Source organism: Calonectris borealis, chromosome 26, assembly GCF_964195595.1.
Source record: "Calonectris borealis chromosome 26, bCalBor7.hap1.2, whole genome shotgun sequence".
In the NCBI taxonomy this organism is placed as follows: domain Eukaryota; kingdom Metazoa; phylum Chordata; class Aves; order Procellariiformes; family Procellariidae; genus Calonectris; species Calonectris borealis.
In genome coordinates, this window is record NC_134337.1 from 4,243,380 (window position 1) to 4,253,592 (window position 10,213).

General features: G+C 56.4%; 1 protein-coding gene across 1 annotated transcript; it reads right to left on the reverse strand.

Moving 5' to 3' along the window:
- Positions 1 to 4,331: 4,331 nt before the first annotated feature.
- Positions 4,332 to 9,447, reverse strand: LOC142093353 (green-sensitive opsin). The gene is made up of 5 exons (XM_075174440.1): positions 8,610 to 9,447; positions 6,586 to 6,754; positions 5,027 to 5,192; positions 4,675 to 4,914; positions 4,332 to 4,463 (listed from the first exon to the last, which is right to left on the reverse strand). The coding sequence occupies exons 1-5, from the start codon at positions 8,968 to 8,970 to the stop codon at positions 4,332 to 4,334; spliced, it is 1,068 nt and encodes a 355-aa protein (XP_075030541.1). The 5' UTR covers positions 8,971 to 9,447.
- Between the last annotated feature and the right edge of the window lie 766 nt (positions 9,448 to 10,213).

Consider the following 10,213-nt stretch of genomic DNA (forward strand, 5'->3'; position numbering starts at 1 on the left):
GGACCTTGGGGCTGGGTTTGGGGATCTCCCAGTTCCTTAGGGCTAGTGGATGTGGGGGTGTCCCATATGGGAAAGGTGTGGGTTGTCCAAGGGCTCCTAAAGGGTAGCTCCTGCCCCAGGGTATTTAACCAAATGGTTATTTCATAGGTATGCCAAGCTGGTCTGCCATGCCCAGATCTGATCTGCATATGAAGTTCATCAAATTATAAAGAACAAATAATTGTCACTGGATGTCTTGTCCTTGTAATGTGAGGAGCTTTAGTGAAAAGGAAACATAATGAAGATGGATTAAAGCTTAACTGTGTGAAAATGAGTTAAGGAATCTTGAAATCAGGTTCCCATTTGTCTGCCTTTCCAAATCATGGGAAATATTGATTTACTCGCGCCAGCAGCAGCGGCCGCACGCCACGGTCCCGGCAGAGAGGGTGGGGAGTGACGTGTGCCGCCGCCTCTCGGGATGGGGACGGGCCGAATCCTGCACTGCTCCTCCGCCGGCTCAGTTTGCCACAAGGTCCGAGCCCTTGGCAGTTTTGGCCGGGGCAGGCAAACACCGCAGGAGGGGCGAGGAAGAGGCTGGGCTTGCCTTCCTCACGCCAAGGGTGGTGAGCGGCTGGTGCCCGGGCTCCGTCTTGCTGAGGGTGGCGGGACCGAGCTCGAGCTCTTCCCTGTGCCCGTTGTCCTCCCAGTTTGGCTGCAGCCCCCCAGCCCTGGGTTTCCCTCTGCCAGGAGATGCCCCTGGACAGGAGAGTCCCCTTCGATGCAGCCCACACGAAAGCCTTTAGAATTGAGATTAGATGAGCTGTTGCAAAACCAATTAGTGATAAAACCCTGTGGGCAAAGCACACAATTGTATCATTTTATTATGTTGCCATCTGAGCAGTAAAAATACATAGATATACACATATAAAACAATCTGAAACACTGGGTCAGAAATCTGGGCTCCTGCTGCTTCCCTCTTAATCTCCTATTAACTGATATATCTTCTGATTGCTTTTGTCAGCTCTTGAAATTTAATAACTGAACTAACCATCTTCTATTGTTCACGTATAAATAAGTGTTGGATCGATAAAGAACATCTTTAAAAGCCCCTGGATTTGAAAAACGAGGGGAGCGTGGCCTGGTGGGCAGTTGCAAGAAAATTATGGCTTCACACCTCCAAAAACCAGTGTTTAAAAACAAGGAGGGGGGACAAAAAAGAAAACCCCTTCGAAGAGATGCTTTCTGCTACTGAAAGGTTGAATGAGGGAGGGCTAGACGAGGTTTTAGCTTTTGGTTGCAGGTTGCCTGGCTGCTGCACTCCTCCCCTGTCCCTGCCTGGCACAGTTTTGGAGAAACCAGTGCTGCAACTTGGATGCTTTAATTTTTTGCAGGGATTTGCTGAAGGAGAGGCCGAGCATCATCAGCTGCTGCTGCGGGGCCACCTCGGACAGCGAGGGGCTGGGGGCAGGAGCAGAGGGGTTGCTCTCTTGGGACGGGTTTATCTTTTTATTCCTATCTGCAGCCTCGACCCCAAATAAAGCAGCTCCTCCTTTGCATCGTGGGTGACTTCAAGCTGCCTGATTTTAAGCTGCCTGCACCTCAGAGCATCGCTGACCGGCCGTGCTCAGGATCCCGCACGTGCACAGCCCGGCTGCGCAATATCCACCTCGAGAAGGCTCCTTGCAGCAGGGTGGCCGCACCCAGGAGGTAAAGCTATTCTGCTGGAGGTGATTCCCTCTGCAAAGCATCCCTGGGGCCGCAGGGTGCTCCTGACCTTCGTCGGCTTTGCAAAACGGGTGCTCGCTCCTCCGCTGCGGTGTCGCGGGCAGTGACACATCTGGCAAGGCGGCTGGCTGCTGAGCATCGCTGCTGAGCATCGCTGCCGGCATTTGCGGGTGCCCAGTGAGCCGCGGGGCCGGGGCACTCTGCTCCATCCCTCTCGCACCCGTGGGAAATTCGGCTGCAAAGCCTCAGCCCACCCTGAGGTGGTCCCCGGCTCTCCGGAGCTCCCTGTTAGGTGTCGTGGGCTGCTGTTATCCCCCTCCAGGGTCCGTTACATCGTTGTGAATTCTTCCAGCGTCGCTGCACGGCAGCAAAAGGTGAGCAGCCCTCAACTATAACTGTAGCATTTAAAAAAAAAAAAAAGAAAAAAAAAGGGTGTGGGGGGATACACAGCCAGGCACCGTGCTCTGTTCAGGGCGTGTAGTTACGGGGGGTTGCGTTCCCGTAATATATCGCACTCAAAAGTCCAGGGGGTGAGATAAGCAATGCCGAGGAGGCCTCCTTCGCACACGGCGTGTTCAATCACTCGCTATAAAAAAGCCCCGGTGCCTCCGCTCCTCTGCTTTTCCCTCGCTTCAAAGAACAAAAGGAAATGGGCTTGTTGCTTTGTAGGCGAAGCAAAGGAGGCTCCCGAGACCTGGGGAGAGCGGGCCATGAATTATTCAGCGTAGCTGTCAGCGCAGGAGCGGTGCCGAGACCTGCTCCCGCGGTGACCCCAGCATCGGAGCCCCGAATTTGGAGGGATGCAGGCGCAGTCCTGCTGGGTCTGGAGGCAGGAGGGTGCCCGGAGAGCTGGGGCTGGGGGCAGCATCCTTCCCCCCCTCCCCAGGGCACGGCTGCGCCGGTGGTTTGGAGCAAAAGGTGGTTTCTATTCCTGCATCCCCATCCCAGTGGCGAGCCTTGGGCTTCCCACCGGTTTTGGTTGCTTTGGTCCAAAAAAGGAGGAAAAATGCCTGAGAGGGGGCACGCGTGTGCTGAGCGGGGAGGGTGGCGGAGGGCGAGAGCCCCATTAGCGAATGCACTCGGGATTGCTCTTCAGCCGGCTCGGTAACAAATTTACTGACACAGGGAACAATTTTTCCCTGACTCCGCCAATTCCTTAACGACGCTGACTCGAAGGGCCCCGCGGGGAGGGGAACTTGAACTCTGCAAAAATCTCTCTGCTGAAGCTTTATTTAAGGCTACGTGGGGGATGCTTAAATATTAAGGGCTGAAACAATAAGGGCTGGTGGTAGGCTGGGCAGCGAGGGCCATGGTACAAGCGGTGGCACCGGCTGCCCTGTGCCCTGTCTGTGCCTCTCTTTGCCTCTGAACCCCTTTGGTGCTCCAGCTAATGGGGCTGTCACCTTGCTGGGGACAGTCACTGCTCTCCCCTCCGTCATCTAGGCTGCTCTCACCCACAGGGCCCCTGTCCGTGGCTTTCGAGACAGCTCCGGGCTTGCGTCTCCAACAGCAGCATCGCATTTTCTCGGCTGGACGTCGGCGTCTTGTCAACGCAGCCCCCGAGAAAGGACAAGGACTGAGCATCGGTATTTTATTCTGTGCTGCTTTTGTTTATTTCTTATTTTTTAATCCCTACTTCTTGACTGTAGAAGTCCTTGTGCTGACACAATATTATTTATTTATAAAATATGTACAGGAAAGCGCTCGGGTACCAGTCCCACCCTCCAAGGTTGCCCGTGCGTGTCCGACCGGCAGGAGCAGAGGTGAAAGACGGTTTCTCTGCCTTGGAGTCGGGAGGAGGAGGAGAAAGGAAAGGGCTGAGAAAGATAGAGACTTCAAAGTATGTGAGCAAATATTTACAGGTTCCAAGACAAAAAAAATAGATATATCTACAGTGTTGTCCTGGGGATACAGGGAGTCGGGCTTGAAGCGAAGCCTGCTCCCAGCTCCGTTTGTTATATTGATTTGTAAAGACTATGGGTATTGATTGCCATCGGCTGTGCCGGCAGCGGGGCGCGCAGCTCCGGCGAGCCCCCGGCTCGGGTGCTGGCAAGGGGCAGCCGGGACCGCTCCAGCCACGGGTTTGTGCTTCTGGGGATTTTGCAATGGTGCTGCGTCTGCATTCTTAGTTTTTGTAAATGAGGGCCGAATGCTTCTGCGACGCTCCCTTGAGCGCCGGGGACAGGGGATGCTAGCAGGGAGCGTGTTTCAGAGCGGCAAGGAGGAAAGTATTGCAGTTTGGGGTTTCCCGCTGGCTGCTGCTGTTTTAACACGATGTGAACAAAGCAGGGGGTTTTGCTGGCGCTTGGGACAGGTAGGGACAGTCCCCGAAAGCCGACCAGCTCCTGGGAGCTGGGGAAGGGACCTGGGCTTCCCTGCAAGGGGCTGTGTCAGAGTGGAAGAGCTCAGCGTGCCGTGCTTGCACCAGTGGGTGCAGGGGTGCCCCGGCGAGCCTGCCCGGGGGTCTGCACGTGGGGGGAAGCTACCGCAGTACGGGCACAGCTAAGTGCTCGTGCAGGGGAGGGTGTCGGTGCACAAGGGAGTGACTCCATGGAGTGAGACTGTGGGTGCGTGGGTGTCTCAGTCCCCAAGCTCGGCAGGTCGCCCCAGTTCAAACTGTCCATGGTCTATGCAGGTGATACTTGGCTGGAGGAGACAGAGGAGACCTCGGTCTTGCTCTGGGATACGGTGGAGGAGACTTCTTCATCCCCAAAGGGGTTCTTGCCGCAGCAGATTGTGGTGATCATGCAGTTGCGGAACTGAAGGAGGGAGAGAAATGGAGAACGATGGCAGTGGGGGCCAGCAGGGATGTGCTGCTGTGCTGAGAGCTGCCGGCAGCCCCCGAGCTTGCTGCTCCCCCCAGGCTGAGATGCAGTCACTCACGGGGAGGAGCAAGGTGCCTGCGGTGAGCCCAGGCGTGCTGGTAAGCCAAGGGCAAAGGCTCACCCTGCAGGACATGGGGCATCTCACCTGTTTGTTCATGAGGACGTAGATGATGGGGTTGTAGAGGGAGGAGCTCTTGGAGAAGAAGGCAGGCACTGCCATGAGCGTGGCGGTGAAGTCCGCTCCCTTGTTGGTGAAGATCCAGAACGCCACCACGGCGTAGGGCGTCCAGGCCAGCATAAACCCCAGCACCATGAGGATCACCATCCGCGTCACCTCCTTCTCGGCCTTCTGGGTCGTGGCTGACTCCTGCTGCTGGGCAGCTGCCTGTGGGCAGTCGGGGTGGTGAGGGGCACCCACAGTTTTCCGCCCCTGGACCACCTCCCTCCTCCTGCCCGAGCTGCCCACCCTGTCCCCGTTCATCCCCTGCCGACGTTACCTCTCGGACTTTGCAAATGAGACGTCCGTAGGAGAAGAAAATGACCACAACCGGGATGATGAAGTGGATGATGAACATGTAGAGGACGTAGGACTCGTTGTGGTAGTCAGGGTTGTGGGTGTAGTAGTCGGGGCCGCAGGAACACTGCATCCCCTCCGGCATGTATCTGCCAGTGAGAAAGGTTAGGATCTTCGCCAGAACCCTCCCTGGGGACAACAGGAGGGGTTCAACCTGGGGACCGAATTCCCCAAGGACGGGGGATGCTCCATGGCACGTGTGTTTTGGGTGAGCTCCTCCCCAGCTTCTCCGTGCCTCATGCACCCGGCCTCGCTGGCTCTGCAGCGCCCGGCTCCTTCGGGGCCGGCAGCGAACCGCGCCGACACGTCGCGCTTGGGCGTGTAGCATCGGTTTGTTGTGCCACTCGCTCCATCCCACGGGGAACAGGCTATTTATTTCCTTTCTACGTGGCTGAGCACTTGCCTGCCGGGAGCCGCCTGCTCCCCCTCTGCGGATGGAGGGACGCTGAGTGGGGACAGGAGCCGCTGGCTTGGTGGGTCCCAGCACTTGAGGGCTTTGTCCCTGCTGCTGCACGGGGTGGAGGGATGCACAGCCTGTGCCTGGAGGGGCCCTGGCTCAAAGGGATGCGGCTCAGATCTGCTCGGGAGCCAAGGACCGGCTGCCTGGGCAGGGATCCCAATTCAGGGCTGGAGAGAGACCATCTGGCTGTGCCTCATCGCAGGTGGATGGTAAAGGGACTTTGCTGCCCCAAAGCCACCTCTTGCACATGCCCGAAGGGCTTGCTATGACCCCACAGGGCAGCCCTGCAGTGGGGTGTCAGGAGGGGCCGGAGCTGCAGCGTTAGAGAAATCACCTCCATCCCCTCAGCTCCTCCCTTACGCTCCGGGTGGCCTTTGGCTGCTGCATCGGCTCCTGGCCAGGGATGTGGGTGCGTGCAAGAGCCAGACGTGGGCTTTAGCTGCCCGGAGGACACGCTCGCTGGAGCCTAGTGAGCAGCTTGTGGTGTGAGCAGCCAGCGTTGCCTCTGTTATTGTTGGGGGGCATTTGTTGGTGGGGGGCTGAAATGAGCTGCGGTGCTGGGAGCAGGACAGATGGGCTGCTGGGGAGAGTGGGGCAGGGGTGCTGGGAAAGGTGCTGCAGGGTTCCCAGGAGCAATGCTGGGGTGGCAGCACGTCAGCGAGGGCAGGTTTGCCTCGCCAGACCTGGCCTGGTCATCTAAACGCTCTTTATGGTCTGCAGGGAGAAATGGGCTCTTCACAGCATGGGTGAGAAGAGCCGTGCCTGTCGAAGCCCCTCTTTCTCTGCAGAACGTAAAGGGAGCACGAAGGACTATTGCAGCTGGAGATGCTGAGCCTGTGGCTGCCTTTGGTTAGGGGACACCAAGCCATGGTGAGACTGACAGCTGAGGTCCCACTTCTGTTCTGACTCGCCCCGTTGCCTCTCTCGCCTGGAGCCCAGGGAGTTTCACGTCCGAGCCACGAGTGCGTCTCCCGTCCCGCTGGGATGTTTGCTTAGCTGCCACCGAGCATCCTTCGACTCACCTGGACCAGCCGAAGAGGGGTGGAGCGGCACAGGAAAAGGCCATTATCCAGGTAAAAGCGATGCCCATCATGGCGTGGGTTGCGGAGAAGCGGAAGTTTCCCATGGGTTTGCAGACGACGATGTAGCGCTCTATGGCCAAGACAACCAGGGACCACAAGGCGACTTGGCCTGTGGGAGGGAGAGAAAGAGAGAGCGTACGGTGGTGGTAAGAGCTCCTCTGGGCTTGATCTTCCCTTCGTGGTCTCGTGGTTGCAGCGAAGAGCAGAGGGAACTGAGGAGTTGGGGATCAGCGAGGGATAACCAGCATCCTACTCAATAACTGAGAATCTCCCGGCCGTAACGTGCAAAAGGTCTGGGAGCCGAGGGGAGCGTCCGTGCCCAGCGGGATGCTGGTGACGGAGGAGGGACCATCATGGTTTTTTAATAGTTTAAAAAATCAAGGCGGTGAATTCCACCTGGGCGCGAGGAAGCACAATTTCTGGCAAAGATGCCAGATGTGTCCAAACCTGTTGATGTCTTTAAATGTGTATTTCATGAGTCTTCCGCCAGTGCTGGATCAGGGGGAGGTGACGGGGGAGCCTGTGTGGGTGGGCATGCGTGCGCATGTATTTATAAGGGATAATTAAACTTCAGGGGATTGGGAGTGTTTAGTCGGTGCTGTAAGCCTGCTAATGCCCCCAGCTGTGATAATCTGCCGATAACTACACCCTGTGCTGGGACTCGCTGGGGACCTGCTGCTCGCACAGTGACGGCTTCCCATCAAACTGTCTTCCCTGTGAACAGGAGCCTCCTTGTTCTTTACTAGCTACAAACATCGGACGGGCAAGTAATGCTGCCTGAAAGCCCACAGGCTCACTCGGTCAGAAACGGTGCAGACCCGTATGATCTTCTGACCCCAAGACCAAGCCCTTCCTCGGTCCTTGGCTTGCATCAGGACACTTAGCTTTGCTTTTGCCTGGCAGAATATAATTTTTTTTTTTCCCCCCAGATCAGCATCATTGCAGGAGATCGCCTCATTTAGAGAGAAAAAAAAAAGTGAAGTCCTTGCAGTGGTTATGGATCTCTACAGCAGGGATTAGCGGTTGTCAGATCCATCACGAGGTGTCGTGTGGGCCCGGCTGGCTGCGTGGGCGTGGGGTGCAAAATGAATTTTCCCTGTTTTGCACGGGGGCTTTCCGCAGGGTGAAGCGTTAGCAGCTCTCATGTCCCTGAGAAGCGAAATGAGGAAGCTCCCAAGGGCACCCAAGTCGAGTGCAACTGGGACAAGAGCTGAGCAATTGCTGCAAAGCCTGGGCCTGGTTTCCCTAGCTCTGTGCAACCCTGAATCCTCCTTCCCCTCCACCCTGCTGCTCTTCTCTTCTGGTCAAGAGCTGCCACATCTTCCTTTTGCCCCAAGATAAGCTGTGACCCCTCTCCTGGTCTTGAACTCCTCCTCTCCCTGCCCGTACCCCTTCTGCGGGGTCCCTCTCTCGAGTGGTCCCTCTCCCAAGGGATGTCTTTTTCCTCCCTGAACCCTTCACCTTTTCCCAAGAAAAGGCTTTTGGCAAAGATGCTTGACATTGATTCAAGGACATGATGTGGTCATCCTCCTCTGCTAGCCGTGCAACTTTGGTGTGAGACCCCCTGAATGCAAGATGGGCAGTGTTGCCAGATGACCCCAGGCTTGATCCTGCAAACAAGGATCCCTTCCTGGCATTCGTTTCCTCGCAGCTGCCCTGCTAGTCGTAAGATGGGCGCTTCTTGGCATCGAGATCAAACTTGCATAAATCCCTCTTTTTTTATCCCCATCTTTAAGCTGCAGGGAAGCAGCGACTCCCATGGCGAGCTCTGCCCCATGCAACGAGCTGCAACACCGCAGCGGCACTCAAGATGGCTTTCTGCACGGGAGGGATGCTGCATGCATCGCAGCCATCCCAATAGCATGATGAAGGGGTGGAATTGGGCTCCTAAAGCCCTGAAGAAGCAAGATCACCCACTGCCAAGCCTGGCCCTTAGACCCAAGCTCCCGCCCCACAGCCTTTACCTCCCAGCGTGGCGAAGAAGCCCTCAATGGCACAGCCGACGGGTCCGAAGACGAAATAGCCGTTCCAGGCAGTGTAGAAGGTGACCGTGAAGCCAAAACAGGCCATGAAGAGGTCAGCCACCGCCAAGTTGACCAAGATGTAGTTGAGCGGCTGCCGGAGCTTCTTGTGTTTGAAGGTGACCAGGAGGGTGAGGAGGTTGATGGGCAAACCGGTGGAGATGAGGAAGAAGATGTAGCAACACACGACGCGGTATTTCCAGGGCTCGGCTAGGTAATACTGGGGGTACTCGAAGGGGCTTCGCACCACCCCTGTCTTGTTGGACATAGGCACATAAAAATTGATACCTTCCGTCCCATTCATCCTGCCAATGTTATAGCAGCTGCTTTGCTTTTAGGGGGTTTTTAAAAATGAAATGCTCTGGTTTTGTAATTAATTTTGCTTCAACCCCAATTAAAAAAAAAAAAAAAGGGAAACCCCACCCCCCCAATGTGGAAAAATACCCAACTAAAGGATCCCCCCGCCCCCCAAATCAAAAAAATAAATAAATTAATAAGAACAACAGTAAATCCCGAGGGGACGGGAGGTGGTGCGCTGCCCCTGCTCCGCGTCGGTGCCCGCGTGCCAGGGAGGTTTTATACCCTTCGGCCTCCTCGAGGGAGCGCGGGGGGAGGCTGGATTAGGGGCTCGGCTAACTTTGTATGACAAGGGCAACGGGATTGAGAGGGGCTGATGGTTTAAGCACCCTCTAAGCAGCCAGTTGGCCCCAAAACCTGCATTAAAGCGTATTAATTGCCATTAAGTGTTTAATATTGTTTAAGGAGTTGGGGGGAGGAAGGGATGGGGTGGGGAGCCCTTTGGAAGAGGGGCCAAGGTAGGAGGAGCAGTGGTGAGTTGGGGAGCGGCTGCTTTGGGCGATTGATGGGGAAATGGGTCTGTGCTCGGGTCCACAGTGGGTCACAGCTTTTGGGGTATCCCCGGGTGGCTGAAGGACTCCATGGGAGTGTTTGGGTTGGCTCGGCTCCGGCTGTTTGGCTGCTCTGTGCTTCGGGTGCCTGGTTCAGTGTGGGTGCTGCCCGATATGGACCCATGTCCCCATCACAGAGCAAAACGGGGCTCTGCTGACATGGCCAAGGGCCACCTCTGCGCACGGAGCTGGGCAAAGGCGGGAGGAGAAACCGTTTCCATCCCATCTTGGTAAACACAGCATTTTGGGGGCAGGTCTCTTGGCTGAATTACGCCCTGAATCGTGCGCCCTGGTTGTGCTAGAGTGCAAAGGACTGTGAACTTGCTCCTCTGCCTTGCTCCTCTCAGGCTGAAGGATATATGTCATTCAGCTGATCCTCCAAGGATCTCTGGGGGGGCAGGAGGGAGTACACCATCCAACAGGGATGGATGTGGCACAATCAGCCCTGCGACTCCCTGTCTCCCGGGGAGCTGGGGGTGAGCGTTTCCCACCCGAGCCTCCTCCCCATCCCAGCAAGTGGGTTGCAGCTTTGCAAGGTCTGGTGGGGTTTAGGGAGGGTCACAGCTCTAAAACCAGCCTGACAAAGTGCCACTACTTGCTGGAGAAGCAGCACCTGAGTGCCCCGGGGGAGAGAAGGTA